General features: G+C 36.6%; 1 protein-coding gene across 2 annotated transcripts in view; it reads right to left on the bottom strand.

Moving 5' to 3' along the window:
- Window positions 1–10,077: 10,077 nt before the first annotated feature.
- The window catches only part of ATP8B1 (ATPase phospholipid transporting 8B1), a 138,813-nt gene continuing 128,266 nt past the window's right edge, over window positions 10,078–20,624 (bottom strand). For both annotated transcript variants that reach the window (XM_027868928.1, XM_027868927.1), the window contains exons 24-28: window positions 20,275–20,358; window positions 17,929–18,174; window positions 17,174–17,312; window positions 16,039–16,169; window positions 10,078–11,912 (exon numbers count right to left, since the gene is read on the bottom strand). In XM_027868928.1, coding sequence (XP_027724729.1) covers window positions 11,688–11,912; window positions 16,039–16,169; window positions 17,174–17,312; window positions 17,929–18,174; window positions 20,275–20,358 — 825 coding nt within the window. In that variant the 3' untranslated portion in view covers window positions 10,078–11,687. The remainder of the gene's footprint in view (window positions 11,913–16,038; window positions 16,170–17,173; window positions 17,313–17,928; window positions 18,175–20,274; window positions 20,359–20,624) is intronic.

The following is a 20,624-nucleotide window of genomic DNA, read 5'->3' on the forward strand; positions in this document are numbered from 1 at the left end:
TAAAAGATTTTAAAAAGCAAATGAGAAGTAGCTCTGGACAAATAGGCATCCTCCAGTGGCCAGACCTCCACGTGCTTCAGTGTAGCCCCAGGGAAATGCAGAAGCACCTCACTGGCCTCAATACATGCCAGATACCACCAGTAGGACCCTAGCTCAGCACCAGGTAAGCTGCCAGACCCCTATACCCTCCAGCAGCACCAGCCACCCCCCACCCCATCCCCTCAGCACAGCACCAGACAGAAGAATCCCCCAAGGGCCTCAGGGCAACATCAGTGCAGCACTAGGTAAACAACCAGGGCCTATAGCCATTGGCCCAAGAAGCTTGAGAAAGTGCCCCTTCCACTCTGGGTACAAAGCTCAAATTGAAAAAAAAGGAAAGAGTCTCTCTCCCCCTCTCCCTTCACCCTAAATGAGCAAAAATCAACAAAAAAAGAATCTGACCTTAGAAAGCTATTATGGTGACAGGGAAGACCAAGACACAAACTCAGAAGAGGACAACAATGTCAAAACACCTATGGGCACAACCTCCAAGAAAAACAGGAAGTAGTCTGAAGCCTAGAAAGAACTCGAGGAAGGGCTCAAAAAGGAGCCTAAAAATTTTATAAGAAAGGTCGAAGAAAAAATGGGAAAATAAATGAGAGTGATGCAAGAGAATTATGAAAAAAGAGTCAACACCTTGGAAAACTGCTTAAAAAGTAAATTGGCCAAATGGAAAAGGAGATACAAAAATCCACTGAAGAAAGCAACTCCTTAAAGAGTACAATTGGCCAAATGCAAAAGAAAGTACAAAAGCTAGAGGAAAACAGCACCTTAAAAGTTAGAAATGGGCAAGTGGAAGGTAATGACTCTATGAGACATCCTGAAACAATCAAACAAATTTAAAAGAATGAAAAAAATAGAAGAAAATGTAAAATAGCTCATTGGAAAAATAACTGACCTGGAAAATAGATCCAGGAAAGAAAACATCAGAATCATTGGACTACCTGAAAGCCATAATCAAAAAAGAAGACCTGGACAGAATCTTTCAAGAAATTATCAAGAAAAACTACCCTCATGTCTTGGAACCAGAGAGTAAAATGGCCATTGAAAGAATCTACTGATCATCTCAGGAAGGAGATCTCAAAGTAAATCTCCAAGGAACATTATAGCCAAATTACAGAATGATCAGGTCAAGGAAAAATGCTTCTATCTGCCTTCAGAGTCCATCAGTTCTTTATCTGGATGTGGATAGCATTTTCCTCTGTGAGTTCTTTGTATTTGTCTTGGATCATTGTGTTGCTGAGAAGAGCAAGTGGCCAGAAAGAAACAATTCAAATATTAGGGAGTCAGAGGATTATACAGGACTTAGCATCTGTACCATTAAAGGAACATGATAATCTGGAAAGCAAAGGAGCTGGGACTACAATCAAGAATCACCTACCCAGTAAAGTTAAACAAATATATAAATAATAATATAAAATAATAATATATAATAAGAAATAAAATATAGTAAGGGAAAAAATGGTCATTCAATGAAATCGAAGCATTTCAAGCTTTCATAAGGAGAAGACCAGAACTAAACCAAAAATTTGACCTCCAATATCAAGACCCAAGAGAAGCATAAACAGGTAAAAAGGGAAAAGAAAACATAAGCAATTCAATAGAGTTAAACTATTTACATTCCTACACAGGAAGATGGTTCTTGTAATTCTTAAAAATTGTTTCACTAATAGTATAGCTGGAAGGAATATACATAGAGGGTATGAGTATAAGGTGAATTTGAGAGAATGACATAAAAAAAATTAAGGGATGAGAAAGAAGAGTACAATGAGTGCAGAAGGAAGGGAGAGGTAGAATGGGGTAAATATTTCCCACAAAAAGGTGCAAAAGATCTATTACAGTGGAGGGAAAAATGGGAGCGCGAGCAACGGCAATTGCTTGAATCTTACTCTCATAAGTATTGACTCAAAGAGGGAATCATATACATAATCAGTTGAATACAGAAATCTATCTTATCTGACAGGGAAATAGGTGGGGAGGAGATCAAGTAAACAGGGTATGGGGACTGACAGAAGGGAGAGCAGATCAGGGGAGGTGGCAGACAGAAACAAAACACTGGTGAGAAGGGAAAGGGTGAAAGGAGAGAGAAGACAGACAGGAGGAAGAATAGGATGGAGGAAAATACACAGGCATAACTGTGAATGTGAATGGGATGAACTCTTCTATAAAATGGAAGTGGTTAGCAGAGTGGATCAAAAACCAGAATCCTACAATATGTTGTTTATAAGAAACACCCTTGAAGCAGACAGACACATACAGAGTAAAGGTAATGGGCTGGAGCAGAATCAGTTATGCTCCACCTGAAGTAAAAAAAAGCAAGGGTAGCAATCCTGATCTCAGACAAAGTACAAGCATAAATAGATCTAATTAAAAGAGAGAAGGAAGGAAACTGCATCTTGCTAAAAAGTACCATAGACAAACAATGAAGCAATATCAATACTAAACATATTTTAGATTTATATATGCAAAAATATTTATAGCAGCCCTCTTCATGGTGGTAAAATATTGGAAATTGAGGAGATGACCACAATTGGGGAATGGTTGAACAAGCTGTGGTATATGAATGCAATGGAATACTATTGTGCAGTAAGAAATGATGAACAGGCAGATTTCAGAAAAACCTGGAAAGACTTTTTGAACTGATGCAAAGTGAAATGAGCAGAACCAGGAAAACACTGTACACAGTATCAGCAGCATTGTGTGGTGATCAACTATGAATGACTGTGTTCTTCTCAGCAACACCATGATCCAAGACAAGTACAAAGAACTCACAGAGGAAAACGCTATCCATATCCAGATAAAGAACTGAAGGACTCTGGAGGCAGATAGAAGTATTTTTTTTCCCACTTATTTTATTCTTTCTCATGTTTTTTTTCCCCCTTTTGATCTGTTTCTTCTTTCATAACTGTGACTAACTTGGAAATATTTTTTTACATGATAACACATGTATAAACTATGTCAAATTGACTACCATTTTCAGAAGAGGGGAGGGGAGGAAGGGAGAAAAATTTGGAACTCAAAATCTTCTAAAAATGAATGTCAAAATTTTTCTTGACATGTAACTGGGGAAAAATACATCTAAAAATAAGCTAAAATTACATTTTTTTTTCTATAAAAAAAGCAAATGAGAGTGGTAGACAAGAAAATGGGAAGACAAATGAAACTCATTGAAGAAGGATATGGAAAGAGAATTAACAGCTTAGAACAGGAAATTCAAAACCTTACCCAATCTATGTTTTCTTTCACAACATGACTATTATGGAAATGTTTTGCATCACTACACATGTATAACCTCTATCAAATTGCTTGCCTTCTCAATGAGGGTGGGTGGGGAGGGAGGAAGAGAGAAAATTTTGAACTCAAAGTTTTAAAAATGAATGTTAAAAATTATTTTTACATGTAACTGGGGATAAATAAAATGCTAAATAAATTTTTAAAAAGAGTTAAGCAAAATTAAAGGAAAGCATTCTGCGGGAATCAATTGGCTATATGAAATTTATAATAAGGGTAATAGCTATCCATATCCAGATAAAGAACTGATGGACTCTGAAGGCAGATAGAAATATTTTTTTTCCCACTTATTTTATTCTTTCTCATGATTGTTTTTTCCCTTTCGATCTGTTTCTTCTTTCACAATTGTGACTAACATGGAAATATTTTTAACATGATAACACATGTATAAACTATGTCAAATTGCCTAACTATATTATTATTATTATTACTATTATTATTATTTTCAAATTGTGGGCTAGAATCCTATATTTCAGTAAAAGTTTTAATAAAGTTAAAAAAATAACCTTACTCAAGAAAATAACTCCCTGAATATTAGAATTAACCAAATAGAAACAAATGGCTCCATAGGAATCATCAAGAAACACAACTGGAGTCTTCTCTTTAGGGAGGCTAGGGCCACACCACATAACTTACTAGAGAATGTATCCAAGCTATACCATTGACATTTATGAAGCCATCCAGTTTGTATATATTATAGATAAAAGAATGTTAGCACTAGAAGGGCACATTGAGATCTGACCCAATATCCTCGTGTATGTTTTAAACAATTCTGAATTTAAACATCCAATAAAATAATCATTTCCCTAAATATTGTAGAACAGAGAGGATTATACATAAAACTATGACTCTCAAGTACGTCAAGTTTCTTGTTGATATCAATAATAAATGAAGCATGTATCTTTCAAAACTGTCCTGCTTGTCTATGCCAACCCTTCATTTTACAGTTGAGGACTTTGAAGCTCCAAGAGGGATATGGTCACAAAGCTGGCAAGTGACAAAAGACCCAAGTTTTCTGATTCATATTTATTTTTCTAAAAATTAATTAATTAATATTTTAGTTTTCAACATTCACTTCCATAAGCTTTTGAGTTTTAAATTTTCTCCCCTCCCTCTTTTCCCCCTTCCCCAAGATGGCATGCAGTCTGATATAGGCTCTGCATATACATTCATATTAAACACATTTTCACATTCTGACTCACATTTCTTCTTAAGGGGATATCACTCCATTTACACTGTTTAAGGAGCATAAGAACGCTTTACTAAGACACAGCTAATCCTCTTTAGAACTAGAAATGAACAAAAGGACCAATCAGAAGATCTCTAACTGGCCTGAAGGACATAATAATGATTGATCTCATGACAAGAGTGAGAGAGTGAGGGATAACCAGTACCCGGGCTGAATTCCCCACTAGTATCCTCCCACTGTCAGGAGAAAGAGTAAAAGGCTGCCAGAATATTAGGTGGGCTCCCTATAGAGAATTTGTGGGAAGACATGGACAAGGGTCCTTTGAAAATGCTTACAAGTTTATGTAAAACTAGATTTTCTTTCAGATATTTCACAATATCTTAGATTTGTAAGGAATCTTAGAAGTCATCCAGTCAATAGTCCTTCCAATAAAAGGATCCTCCCTACAAATCCTTGAAAAATTGCAATCCAGGCTCTGTGTGAACACTTCCTCTAACAGTGAACTCATAACTACACATGGCAGTCTGTGCAATTGTTGATCATTTCTATTAGAAACCTCTAACTTATAATGAGCTACACCTGTCTTCCTATACTTTCCATCCAATGGTCCAAGTTTTACCCTTTGAAGTCACTCAAAATAGCTCTAGATTTTTCCATGTAGTCGCCTTTTAAATGCTAGAAGAAAGGAGCCTGTCCATATCAAATTTTATTTTCCCTAGGCTAAATATCCCCAATTGCTCAAATAACATTTTCCAGATTTCTCCTCATCTTTTTCATATTCTTCAAGTTATTCTAATTTTAAAATATCTCCTTTTGAAATACAAGGCATGGCCCAAAAGTCTTAGTGTAATTTTAAGCTTTAATAACTTAAAACTGCACTAAGACTTTTGGGATACCCTGTATGTCAGTAACACTGACTAAGAAAATTATACTACTGTATGATAGGCAAAAAAAAAAAAAGTTAAAATTATTACTTGAAAAAGTTGTGAATAAGGTAGCAGGGGCCTCTGCTGCATTAAGCCTAGGCTCTGGAGTTCATGTAGAGGACCTCAGGTACCAAAGGAGAAAGAATCAAGAACTGAGAGACATCATTGATATTCTAAGCTTCATCAATAGGAAGGCCTGGGGGATAGGGAGCTAGAGGTAATTGCTGCCCTGGTGGGAACATTGATAAACCAGCAAATACTTTATCTAGGCTAGTGTGTTCTATGAATCAAGCTTGAGAAGCATGAGTTCAATTTATAACCAAACTCCTTTTTTTTTTCTGACTTCACTGGTGTTTTTATCCTTTTAAGAGATTAGATATAGGAGTAAGTCTAAAAATTAATTCTAAATGCACCTTGCTTTTTTACGGTTTAATTTAGGTCAATTAAACAAGAATTTGTTAAGCTTCTACAGGGCACTGTGATAGATAGGTTTTGGGGATATAAATACAAAAAATGAAAACAATTCTTCCACTTGATCTTAAAAAAAAATACTTATTTCTGTAATGTTTCCTGCATAGAGGTTCCAACTTCCATTTCTTACTGGAAAATTTTCTCATCTAAAATGAATTTCCCTTTAGTTTTCCAAAACTATTTGCTAAAAACAGTATTTTATGCCATTCAGTACTTTTTAGCAAGTACAAAACTTCTGATAGGACTTTTGGAAGCCATTTTGTAATTTCTTCAAGTCCTGCTTGTATAGCTGCTGAGATAGTCGCTTTTAATATACTCATACTTCCATAAGAGTGTATTCCATTTGCTACTGGGTTGTAGGAAAATCTTTGAAAATGATCATTTTTCTAACCACAGTCAACATCAATCTTTACTTGTCAAGTGATTGTATTGTATTTGAACAAGCTGTAAGAATTGTTCACTAGGTGGCGCTCTTTGCCACTTAATAACATGTTAATTTTTCAACTAGACTAAATGTAGTATATAAAAAAAAAAACAAAAAAATTAGCCAACTGACAATTATATAGTGCTTTATGGTTTACAATGCTTTATCTCAGTTAAAGTGCAAAAAAAAAATCAGGTTTGCATTTTGTGGAGGGTGGGTGGGTAGTGTGATCACTGTCATAAATCTACAATGGAATATCACTGTTTCTGTTTCAGGGGCAGAGGATATAGCCAATACTGCTTTCTCCAGCATAAATACCACCAGACTCAGTTCCCAAATGCAAATTTCAACTAATGACAAGACATTTGCTAAAGAATAGGGTTGATCAGGTGTGAAGGCAACAGACACAGTTCAATGCTTTAAGGAGCATGTCCAAATGGAGGTCTTATCTTATTGCTCATGGATTAACCAATGGGGGGTATGAATGTGTGAGGCTGGGTGTGTGTGATACCTTTCAGGTGCTCAAGAGGACAAACATATCAATCCTCCCCTCGCCCACATACCTATCTGCTATTTATTCATCACCTTGTTAAATTTTTAAAAATCTCTCTAAAGTCTCTAGACTCCATTCTCCCTTGGCTATGTGGCTCAGGTCCCTGGCGTTCTGTTCACCCAAGCTTACTGGCCACTCTCATCCAGATCCTTCTTAGACCTCTCCTCCAGTCACCCCAAACTACTTGGCCACTCCTAGATCCCGCCCACAGTCATTCTGTATATAAGGTCCATCTTGTCTCCATTAGGGTACTCAGATTCTTAAAATCTAGCCAAAGGCTTGGATTCTTAAGATTTGGCCCACTTACATTAGCGATATAAATGCTTAGATTCCTTAAGAGTCTGCCCAATATGATGGATGTTCTAATAAACCTTGTCTTTGAAAAAAAAATCTCTCTAAACTCAAAATGTCACATAGGAGTATGTTCTGAAACTACATAGAAATAAATAATATTCCAAAATTCTCTCCAATCAGCTTAACCCCAACTTTGATCTACAAAATCAGGGAAATTTGTTCTCATATCATTTATTTTTCCTCTTTCAGTCTCAAATACTGAACTGGCTTAAATAATCATCACTCTTATTGGCCATGAAGTTTGTTGACAGCATCAAATAATAAAGGAATAATCATTTAAACATTTTAGCTGTGATCCTGATTACAGCCAGTCACACCTTCGTATTCTAAGAAATCAGGTGAAAAATATTGGTCTGAACCCTTTCACCAATTACCCATCTTCACTTTGGCCACATGTTGTCTTTTTTTTTCATTTTGCTCTTGTCTACACACTTGACTACCCCTATCTTATTTGCTCATCTTGTTCTACTTCAGAAACTTGCGAAGATCTTCCTTAGTCCATAATGACTGCCAATTGCCTAGCACCAACATTGTTGTTGGGTCATTTCGGTTGTGTCTGACTCTTTGTGACCCCATTTGAGGTTTTCTTGGCAAAGATATTGGAATGATTTGCCATTTCTTTCTATAGCTCCTTTTACAGATGAGGAAACTGAGGCAAACAGGGATAAATAATGCCCAGGGTCACACAGCTAGTTTCTGCTGGGTGAGCCTGGGCAAGTCATTTAACCCTGTTTGCCTCAATTTTCACTGCCTTAGATCAGGTTTTTAATGGTTTCTTGCCTATATTATTATAATAGCTTCCTCACTGGTCTCCAAGTGTCCAGATTCTTCTTTCCTTCTCCAATTCATCCTCTGCACTGATGTTAAAGTAATGTCCCTAAAGCACAGGTCTGATCACTCAGTTCTTTAGCACCAACACAAGTGTCTCCCCACTGCCTAAAATACAAGGCTCCGAAGGCCATCCACAATTTCTCTTCAACTCAGCTTTATCTTTCTAGCTCATTCCCACATCACTTTACTTTATGAGTTGCTGTAAACAAATTGGATTTTTCAAGTTAATCCTTCTGCCTGAGTAAAGCTGTGCTCATACCTGGAAAAGACTCTCCCAAAAGAAAAAACATTTCTTTATTACATCAATTTTTGTTGGTCTTAAAAAAATCATTTGTTGTTCTCACTGTATTCTTCTCCTACCCTCTTATAAGAAAGTATGAAGAATAAAGAGAAAAAAAGTCCACAAAACTAAATACAAAAAAGTCTAACAATATATTCCGTATCCCACACCCAAGGTTCCCCCACCTTTACACCTCCCACATTTCTGTTGGTTGAAATCCTTTCTTCCTTCTCAGTTGCCATCTCCTTCATTGAGTTGTCCTTAATCAATCAATAAGCATTTATTGCCTAGTATTTGCCAGGCATTGTGATTCGGCTGGGGATAGAAAAACAAATCCCTTCCTTCTCCTGGTTCCCCCCAGCCTTCATTATAGGACCAGAGCTTTAGAGCCAGAAGGGACCTATAGTCTTTTTTTATAGATGAGGAAATGTTCCGGGTCACACAGGCTACTGTAGCAGAGCTTGGATTTCAATCCATGTCCCTTGACTCCAGATCCAGTGTTTTTTCCATCATTCTATGCTGCTATAAGATGAGTTGGATCCTCTCTCCTCTTTTCTCCCTCCTCTGCCCCCTCAATCAATTACAGTGCTCAAAGATCCCAAACCATAAATTTGGAAATGGACCTTGCCCCTCCATGAGCTTCCTCTAGAATGCATGGGAAGTAAGGAGAACTGGTGAAGCATGACTGACATATGTCACAGATGGGACCTTTCCGATATAAAAAAGGGAAGCTGGGAGCCATCTTGCTTGTTGCACCTCATTAAGTTGATCTGATGTTGCGGATGTTTTCTCAGGTAGCTAGGGCAGGCCCACTTTGAGATAGGGATTTGAAGACTAGCATTATCTCCACCTTCTCTTCTCCAGCCTGCTGGGCTCTAAGAATTACCCTTCAAGAAATCTTACTAGGATGCACAGTTTTATGTTTGAAGTTCCTTTCCTTTCCTAGTGTGGCCATCTAATTACAACAAAACCCCTCATTCAGATAAACATCTGCTATTAAATGGAAGACCGTAAAATGAGATGAAGAAATTAGTCAACTATTCACACACACTCCAAATATCATTAATTCAATGGTTTACTGACTACAATGTAATATAAAAGGCATGATTTGGCTTTAAAAAAAATCTTTGTATCTTTAGGGCCCAGCACACAGTAGGTGCTCAGTAGATGTGTGTTTAATTACATTGTTTCACATGGCACAGAGATGTCTGTTCCCATCTTATTTCTACTAACGAACTCACAGTATTGCTCAGTTTTAGACATATTTTTTGGCGTCTGTCATTTGAGGCCATAAATTGTCTGTTTCTTGGCAAATATATCATTCACTTGCTTGGCTTTTGAACCCCATTAAGAATATGTATTTTGAAATCAATCCAACTTCAATGCCTTATAGTTACCTGGAGGTAACCAGCCACAGGTGTTACCATCACCCCTATCTCAGAGAAGAGGGAGCTTCAGCTAGAATTAGCAGCTTACACAAAACTATATGTGTAGGAAGGCAATACAAGGAGCTTGTATCCAGGTCTTGGACTCCAAGGCAATTGCTCCTTCCACTGCATGTGTCATAGTATATTCACTTCTGCATTAAAACTCTAAACTCCTCCTCCAGTTTCTGAACTATACTTTATAGAATCCATCCAAGCACCAGATTCCTTCTTCTATATTCATAATCTGTGAAAGCTTCATACCTCTGTCAAAAGATGATTATTTTCCAAGATATATTACTAAAGCATTTATTACTCTTTAAACAAAATATTTACACATAAAATCTCAGACTTACAGATAAAAGGAAATCATTTTCCAAAGCAATTTGCATATCAGGATTGTTAATATTGCACCCTACAGTATGTCTTTGACACATTCGCATTGCCAATCTTCCCCACATTCAATTATCACAAAAAAGAGAAATATGAAATTGACAGAATTATACACTCAGTTTACCTTTCTTTTAAAAAAAAAGTGAATTTTACATTCCTTTTTATTCACATGGTAAAGGAAAAGTTGTAAACTTTATTTAATTTATTTCAACAAAATGAAGAACTATACATTCTCTTGTCGCACCTGGAAGAACTATATACATTTTAAAGCTCCTTAAAAGGAATTAATGTGATACGCAGACATTTTTAACATCGAGCAGCAGCGTGTTGGTAGAGGGCAGTATTGGTGAAACATATTTATAACTTCATTAGCAAAAGAAACTAGTGTATGTTCTAGACAGAATGAGGAAAGCCTTTAGACAAAAAGAGTTTTTACCTCTTTAAAGGATGCTTCCCATAATTAAACTAAGATAATTCGAAATGAACACATACTAACATCCTTCGAAATGTGGTTAATAATATCCTTTTCTTTTTCCCAAGTCAGCTCTAGAAACATCCGAGTGAAAAAGAATGAGGTCTCAGTTACTCATTTCCCTTATAAAAATATTTTATAATTATATATATAGGCAGGCACAAAAGTTTGCTTCTCAAAAGAAAGCTCGTAAAATACTTGGTGATTTATCACTATTTTCCACATTTACATAGCTGTATTACAAACAAAAAATGTAGATTTTCTTTTTAGAAAAAAAAAAGGAGGTTTTTACAGTAGGACTTTAGGAGGTTCCCTAAATGACATGCTTTGAGAAGATTAAAACTTGTTATAATGTACTGTGTTAGACTTGCACTAAAAAGAAGCAAAGGAAACATGTGCCAAGTTCAATGGACTTTTTTTGGATTGCACTAATTTGTTAAACCAAATATCTTAAAAGCAAGGAGAGCATAAAACCACGTAGCCCATTTATAACTCCACAGAGGCCTTTGGAACCCTCAGCCCCCAGATAAGGAATTTTTAATTACACTCTTATGCTGGTATCCTCTTGAGTGAAAATTCACATTAATATTGTGGCCTAGAGAGCTTAATGAACATCTTGGTTGAATATTGTTGAATATTACTGACAGGAGACATTAGCTTTAACTTTGTTACATATCAGCAGTATTAACTGTGTGTGTGTGTGTGTGTTTACTGTTTCAAGTGTCACATCACTATGAGTTTAAGGTTTTAGAAAATAAATCCTTTGAATAACAAAATATCTTGGATAATTTCATGAGTATAAATGTTTGACTAATGGAATTTTTTAAAAAAATACCCATACTTGGTTTGTTTAATTTTTAATAGTCCCAGCCAAGTGATTTTTCATATATAAAGATTGCTCATCTTCAATATCCTTGTGTCAAATTCAGTTTTTAAAAAAGTCCTGAGAACTGGTCATAAATATATATATATATATGTATAATATATATTTTTCTTTGTGCAATTATTTTAGTAAAACTATTCCCATGGAAAAATTCACATCAGCTCTCTACAGTTCGTCTGTATTCTGCAGTTCCATCGGCTATGATTGCATCCAACGGAGAGCGCTTTTTGCGTATGCTCCGTCCTGAGGAGATGAGGTCAGCGTATCCCCGCTGATGGGAGAAAGCATAAGCAGAGCGACGAGACGACACTCCCCGTCGAAACACATTTTGCCTTCGTTTCCACTGCTCTTCTGTTTTATACTTCTTACGACTTTTCTGAATCTGCAGCAAGGAAACAAAGGCGAGAGGTCAAGGCGGATGGATCATTTGAATGCTCTCACAGGACCAGCTAAAGTTGCACCTCACAAGAAGTCTTTCTTAGGCCTCCTTAATCTTAGTGCCTTCTCTCTGAGATAGTTCTTCAATTTATCCTGCATATGTGTAATTTTTATAAGCTGTTTGCATGATGTCTCCCTCACTGGACTGTGAGATACTTTATAGCAAGGACTTTTTTTTCTTTCATTGATTCCCCAGCTCTTAGCACAGTGCCTGGCACATAGTAAGCACTTAATAAAATGCTTAATAAATGACCAGGCCTTAGAATCAATAAAGTGTAAAAGAAATCAGACTGTAGGTAAGAATTACAACAAAAGCACAAATGCTAAAACATATAAATTATAAAATATCAGGAAGTATGTAAAGGTTAGTAGATATTTTACACTTGCTACAGCAGATTTTTTTTTTAAACAGGTTAACAATTGTTTGTTTAAATTTATTCTCAAGATAAGATGAAGACAAGAAAAACAGAACACTTCTCAGTTCAAATCTTTATTTTTGGAGGCATTCGGGGTTAAGAGTCACATGGTGTCTGAGATAGGATTTGAATTCAAGTCCTCCTGACTCCAGGGCCTGTGCTCTATTTACTATACCACCTACCTGTCCCCTCAGTTCAAACCTAATAAAATTCCAAGCAAGAGAAATATGCCATTTTGAAAATTACTTTAATATATGCATAAGTTACATCCCTCTCCTTCCTACAAAGTCTTGACCTAATGGTTGGCCATTGTCATGTTTCTCTTCACTTTCACCCCTGAATTTGTCCTTCTCCTCTAGATTTGTTAATCTCCAACCTTGGGCAATTCCTATTATATGGTCCACTCTCAAGTTATCTAGCCACTATAAATTTATGCTGCTAATCTCATGTGGACTAGCAGTGCCCATACTTTTATTCATTCTTTATTGACTCTATTACATCCTATACAGCAGTTATTCCAAACCTTTTCCACTCACCTTGAACACCCAAGTACACCTCCATCCCACTGTCTGAACAGACAGCCTTATATTCTAGTTTACCGAGAAAGCTGGAGTAATCATTTGTGAGTGCCTCGATTCTTTTTCTCCTCTTTGCCCTGATAACCTCTCTATTTCTTCACTCTCACCTTTTCTCTGTTCTTAGAGGATGAAGTGCTTTTTCCTACTATCACAATGCAAAAATTCCTGTTTGTACTTTTGATTATTGATCATTCTAGCTTTTCTCTCTCCATAATACATATATGCATACATATATATATGTATGTGTGCATGTGTGTATATATTTACATCTATCTATCACTTCAACCCTGTGTTCAAATATGATCTAGTTTCCCCTGTTTAGGACTGAATATATCCTTGTATTTCATGTATCTGCTGGATAACTCCATGGGTATGTACTGTCATCCCTGCAAAAGTAACATATTTAAAAATTGAACTCTGGGTATTCATTCTTCAAATAAGTACTTAATGTGCACTCAGTCTTGCTGCTGTGCACCAAGAGAGGTATAAGGTCTCAGTAAGACATAGTTGCTGCCCTCTGGGACCTTACAGAGTCGAGCACAGAGGATAACAAACTCAGATGACTAAAATGAGATATTACATGATGAGTACATTTTAAAAAGTATAGAACACACACAAAAAGTACCATATGAGGTCAAAGGGACAGAAGATTACGGAGTGGAAACAAGAATTTAGGAATGTCTTAGCTGCACATCTAGAGAAACTGACATCACTACAAAGATCTGTGGGTAGATTAGGCAATGTCAACATAAACAAACGATGTGAAACTATGTGGAAATGTATTATTATGAGAAAGAATGCTGTCCCTAAGCAGGACAATGGAAAGCACCTGATTGACTTGCAGTACTTGTTCCTAGTATGTGCCAATCACAACTTGGTTACTGGGGTATACTGACCATATCTTCATCAGTTTCCTAACTTTGTACTTCCTTATCCTAGCATTGTACTAATCTCTCCCAAATCATCTTTCAATTGTGTGTGTGTGTGTGTATGTGTGTGTGTGTGTGTGTGTGTGTGTGTGTGTGTGTGAAAAGTAGTATTTATTTCAGATGTGTTATTTCATGTTTGTACCCTGAAAAATGCCAGGATATCAGACCCCCTCCCAAAGTGAGTCGTAAATAGCTTTCCTGCATCAATTGGCAGAGAAGCAGATGATAAATAACAGTAATAAGTACCAATCTTCAGCTGAGAGCAAAATGTTCATCTTTCAGTTTTAAGCTACCTTCAGTTTATTCCTTTTCTCCTCAACCCAACAGTGTGAATAATTTATAAATTGGCCAGCCATACGCCCCTTCAAGGAAGTGCATGGCTGTGAATCCTGTTCGGATGTTCGTGATCAAATTTGCCCATTATGTACACGGGTAAAAAAAAATCCTTGGTAAGCCTGGTAAATGTAGAAATAAGTTCTTTAACAGCAGAGAAACAGAGATCGAAGAAGTCTTCATAGAAGAGGTGATGTTGACCTGGACTTGAAAGGAACGATAGGAACTCTACAGATAAACAGGAAGGGAATCCATTCCAGAACAGGGAACAGTGTATGAACCAAAGCAAAGAATTGGAAAGGAGAGGATGTGTTCAGGGGCAGAGAGCAGACCATTGTGGCTAATCTATAAATTATATGGAAGGGAATAATACAAGATAGGAAAGATAAGAACCTGATAAATTGTGAAGGGCTTTGAATACCAAGCAAAGTAGTTTGACCTTTATTCAGTAGTCAATAAGGAGTCATTGTATTTTTTTTTTTTAGCATACCATGAGATTATAGATTTATATCTGGAAGAGACCTTGTAGGCCATCTAGTCTAATGCCCTCATTTTACAGATAATGAAAGGGAAGCCCTTAGAGATTAAGTAAACTGGCCAAGGTCATACAGGTGGTAAATGGTATAACCAGGATTTGAACCCAGGTCCTCTGACTCTCTATCCAATGTTCTATCTATTGCCCAACATTATTCCCCCAGAGGAATGATATGATTATAAGGAAGATTATTCTGGCATGGACTGGAGGAGAGAGGGGCAACAGCAGAGAGGGAATGGTCTGATAAGGAGACCAGCTGCAACAGTCCAGATAGACGATATTGAAGGCATATACCAAGGTAGAAGCACTGGGAAAAGAAAGGAGAGGCTGAATATGACAGCTGCTATGGAGGTGCAATGAATAAGAATTAGTGAGAGTCTGGGGAAGTGAAACAGAGGAAGAGTCAAAATAACACCAGTTTAAAATGTGGGAGACTCAGGGAATTGTGGTGTATCTGACAGAAAGAGTGAAGTAAGAACAAAGAGAAGGTTTAAGCAGAAAATACCAAGCTTGCTTTGGGCCACATTGAGTTTGCAGTTGCGGGGACCCATTAATACTCTAGGGCACAGGAAGGAGGTCAGGGCTGGAAATGTAGCCTTAGGAGTCCTCTGCATTGGGTAGGTAGATTGAAACTAGTAAATGAAGTAAATGAACTGCAGTAGCAAAGAAGACAGTATAGACAGAAGGGAAGAGAAACAAGGACTGAATCTTTGGGAGAACTCACTTTAAGAAGACAGAAAGAAGAGAAGGAGTAAGAAAAGAAAACTAAAAGAGTGGTTAGAAATGTAGGAGGTGAACCAAGACAGTTCAGTGCCTCCTTCATTGAAGGAGCGGCATATTCAGTAGATTCAAGTGACATTTGCAGTGTTGAATATGCTGCCAAGAGGTCAAGGAAGATGAGGACCAAAGAAATACAATTGGATTTGGTGCTTAGGATGTCAATGCATAGATAGGTGGTGTTGTTCAGTCGTTTTTCAATTGTGCCCAACTCTTTGTGACCCCCATTTGGGGTTTTCTTGGCAAAGAAACTGGAATAGTTTGCCATTTCCATCTCCAGTTCATTTTACAGATGAGAAAACTGAGGCAAACAGGGTTAAATGACTTGCTCAAGGTCACACAGCTAGTAAGTGTCTGAGGGCAGATTTGAACTCAAGAGGATGAATCTTCCTGACTCCAGGCCTGGCACTTTATCTGCTGTGTCACCTAGCTGCCCCTATTGCATGTAATAAATGCCTAATAAATTCTTGTTGAATCAAAGGAGGATTATCCTTCTACCTACCTTATCACTTTCCGATGGCCAGATTGTCATACATAAGAAACGTAAGGCAATAATGGGAAGCAAGCACACCGCGACTGTTAAAATGATGGTCAACCAAAGATATGGCTGCCTCAGGGCATTTGGAGCAGTTCCTATGAAGAGTGATAGTAGAAAGGGATACATTTTTGTCAGTTGGCAATGACATCCTCCCTATTATCTAAAAAACAGAATCAACTCTTGAATATTCATGACCGTGGAATGTGCATAGTTGATTTGTACCTCCCCCCAAACTCCCATAGCTCTCAACACATTTCCATGGAACACAAATAACTGAATATCAGCCCAAGCAAAGTAAAATTAGGAAAGTAAGGGGTAAATGTGCTTACCCCTACCCTCCATGACCTCTCTGGGGAAAAAAATAACATGTATTATAAAGCTTTTTGGATTACACACAATACTGGTCTCCTCTTATTATGGATAGAACTGAGTTGACCATATAATTGAAAAACGCTCAGAAAAATAATAATCCTGTGTTGTACAACATATGGGAAAATCAAATTAAGTTCTTTCATCGGGGTGTTTTTCTTTCTTTTTTTTTTTTAAAGGTTTAACTGATTTATGGTTTTGGTCAGACATCATCTTGAAACTCCAATGAACATTTATCAGGTCTGGGCAAATTACAATATTAATTCAGAAATAAACTTAGTAATCTGATCCAAATAACTAATTTAGATGCAATAATTAACATCCCTTATAGATAATTTTGCCTGGTTATTGCTTTGGGTGTTACGATTGTAAGTTCAAAGAAATCACAGAATGGTCTTTAAAACTTTAACTTTTGCAGTGCTTGTAATTACTTAACAAACATAGTGAGCAGTTTCTGGCAATTGTCTATCAGGACACTGGAATTACTTTGGATCTGAAATACTTTGTCAAAATTTCAGAATCGCCATAGGGAAAAAGAGATTTCTAGCAAATCTCTTACAGAAACTTAGAATTTAAGTAGATTTTATTTTTTTCTTTGAACTAGATTTTTAAAGAAGGAAACTTAACTTCTAGGACCAGCAATGTACAGAATTTATTCCTGTCAGAAGTTGAAAAAAAAAAAAAGAGGTACTCTCTTGTGATTTATGTTGGGAATGTGAAAAGAACTGACCTGTGAATTGGAAAGCAGATGGGAAGAGAACATGGATTCCAGCACTGTGAAAATCAAACATGATGCCAAAGTAAAGAGCTATGCTCCCAAAAATGGAAAAAGCATTCACAAAAGTCCAGTAGGAAGTATCTAAGCCAATCTGTTGGTAAACCAAAGAGAAAACAGCATTCATTTGGTGGTTAATGGAACAATAATAATAACTTACATTTAGCTAAGTGCTCGAAGGTTGCAAAGCATTTTATCTACCTCATCTTACTTGATCCTCACAACCCCCCAGTGAAGTCAGTAGAGCATTTATTATACCTCCATTTTACAGGAGAGGTTACTAAGAGTCAGAGACATTAAATGAACAAACTTACACGACTAGTAAAGGGGCAAACTTAAACCTGAACCTGGATCTTCTGACTCCAGAGTCAGGGCTTTTCCTTTCTTTCAAGAAAGAAAGAATACATGGGTCTAGAACTTAGCAATTTGGATATGAATTGATTTGAAGGCTCTTAAGCCCTAAATCAGCCTTACCATCCTCAATTGTCTGGGGAAAAAAGGTATGAAAATTATATTCATGGTATAGAAAGTTGGAGAGAGGATAGAAGTTCATGTATGAATATACGTAAATGTGAATATATATGATACATAAGCATACTTTGTTCACAAACACATATTATTTATTATATAAATATGTTATTCAACTAATTGAAATTATTCAACTAAATCAACTAAATTATCCCAGAAACCATTCAACTAAATCTGCTTACCTGAAAATTGACTGTTATTGTAAGGGCAGATGCAATGGTAACAGCAAAGGATTGGTAGTCTGAAGGCGCCTCCCCATCTTGCCCCATGGTTTGTAGATAAGCCCCAAATGGTATAAAGAAGAGGATCAGTGATGTTAAGACTCCATGGAACAAGCTTACAAAGAACTTCTTATAGTTAAACAATGAGTCTCTCTGCCCTACTACATATAAGCTGGGGAAGCGAAGACTCAGTTTGTCACTCACGTCCTTTAGAGAAAAAATAAAATAAGTGTTACTAGCCATTAGCACAAAGGGAACCTAAGCAACATTACAGTGCCCAGGAGAGGGACACGACTGGTGGAATGTATATTTATGATGGTTTCCTTTCTAGAGCTGTGAATTTCATTAAAACACAGCTTTATTATTTACTCTTCAAACCGCTTCAACCTGCTACAGTATTCAAAGGTTTTATTGTCATTTTTGTTTACACCACTGTCATTTCCCCTTAACCAACCCCATCCTTGTCACAAAGGAAAACATTTAATCAAAATATTTAATAATATATTTATATTTATTTATAATATATTTATCTTTATAACATAGAATATAATATAATTTAATAATAATAATTTAATAATCAAAATATTTTATCCAAACCCACTGACAAAGAAACTGAATCTGACAGTGTGGAGATACCACACTCTGCAACTGTAGTGCCCACCATTCACCAAGACTGAAAGTGTTCATTGCAGTTCAGAGTTCAACTGCTTTCAGGTTTTCTTAATTTGAACCATCATTCTAATCATTCCCATTATTTTCTTGGTCTTGTTTTCTTCAATCAGCATTGATCTGTAACAGAACACCAATGGATGGCAGGAAGCTTCATGGTAGTCTCATTGTTTAGACTCATAAAGAGAGAGCTCTTTAAGGAGTTCCTTTTTAAGGAGGGATAACTGGCCAACCCCATCAAAAAGAATTTCTTGCTGTCTTTAGGTAGGTGCATAATCAAACCAATTCCTCCATCTATTTCATTCACCCTTCTGAAAAAAAGTCTACAATTTGCCTTTCCCTTTAGCTACTATTTCTTTAGGTTTTTTGGTTTAATTTTAGAGTGAGGATGTTGATATGGATGTGGTTCAGTTTCTCTAGTAGTCTGTCAGTTGAGTGATTGTTGGACATAGGTCACATGTCAAATATAATGAAGATTACATTTTTATTTGCAGACAAACTAAGGGTTTTTATGCTTGACAACACCCTCTGTCCCTTTCCCCATTGTTTTTCCTCTCAAAAGCGTAGAGAAAGCTACACTAGACTCAGGACTATTTTGTGTTTTTGTTTATTTCATACATATCCATAACCACAAAAATCCAAACCAAAACAAGCAAAAAAAACCCACACATTTTGGTGATGAGAGTTTCCATGCTTTGCTTGGCTGGTGGTTGGATGGCAGATACATGGTCTATTACCAGGTGTGTACTGGGGGTGTTTCCAGTCCCTTCCAGATATACTTATACGTCTTCCAAGATAAGCTACATAAATTCTTCTATTAATGCCCTATTCCAGTGTTTCATCATGGAATGGAGGTAACAGTAGGGGTTTGAGAAGGATAGGTCAGTAGTGTACAAGCTTTGGAAAATTCTATCAAGATAAAAAGGCTTCTGGGATTAAATTTAGATAAATATCTTATACCAGAGGTGTCAAACTCCCAGCCTTCAGCTGTATGCACAAGGAAAACTCCTCAGTGACTCAGACTCACATTAAAATATAATTGGAGGAAGTTTAACAAAATAAATAAAACTACAACATGACATAATGTTAATTTGTTGTTTTCTAAGTCAGAATTCAGTAGCAGGAATCTGTTTCTGTTTGAGTTTGACACCACTGTTTTATACTATTTCCAAATGGATGTGACCTAAATATAAAAGGTCACATCATTTAAAAAAAAAGAGAGAGAACTTTGTACAACTAAGGATAGGTGGGAGAATTCTTAACCAAACAATGAATAGAGATGACCATAAAAGATGACAATTTTGATTACATAAAATTGAAAAGCTTTTCCACAATCAAAAACCAATTCAGCTAGGTTAAGAAAAGCAGCAGTAAACTGGGGGGAAAATCTGTTACAAGTAATGTGTTAAATTACATTTCCTGGGTAGATAACAATGTTCAGTGTCTTGTCTTCAACTTTACGGTGAGAAGAAAGCTTGGAATAGAGGTGATCCTTGCTCCTCTGTTATTTCAGCATTATAATCACTCATTACATTAAAGAAAACTAAAATAATAAACTTTTAAAAATTATTTTAACTTCTCCAAATGTGCCCAAGCTGTTCTATGTAACAGTCTTACTATACAAAGTAGGGGTCATACCTGATCCAGCAAGCCAACCAGCAGCACAGGGAGGCTTGAATATAGTACATTGTATAGCGTGATGAACCAGTCTTCATAAGCAGTCTAATGTGAAAATAACAACAATGGATATTTATATAGGATTTTAAAAGTTTGAAAAGCATTTTACATCACTTAAGTCATTCATTCCTTATAACACTGAGGCATTATGGGTAAAATTATCCCCATTTAATAGGTGAGCAAACAGGCTCAGAAAGGTAAGTGACTGGCTTATGTTCACTTGCTAAGAAGGATTTGAACTCAATACTTTGTGACTTCAAGCCTATTACTGTACTAAGTCATACTGCCTCAGAAGCACACCAGGCTCAAAT

Source organism: Vombatus ursinus, unplaced genomic scaffold (genome assembly GCF_900497805.2).
Source record: "Vombatus ursinus unplaced genomic scaffold, bare-nosed wombat genome assembly UNPS02014791.1, whole genome shotgun sequence".
NCBI lineage: Eukaryota > Metazoa > Chordata > Mammalia > Diprotodontia > Vombatidae > Vombatus > Vombatus ursinus.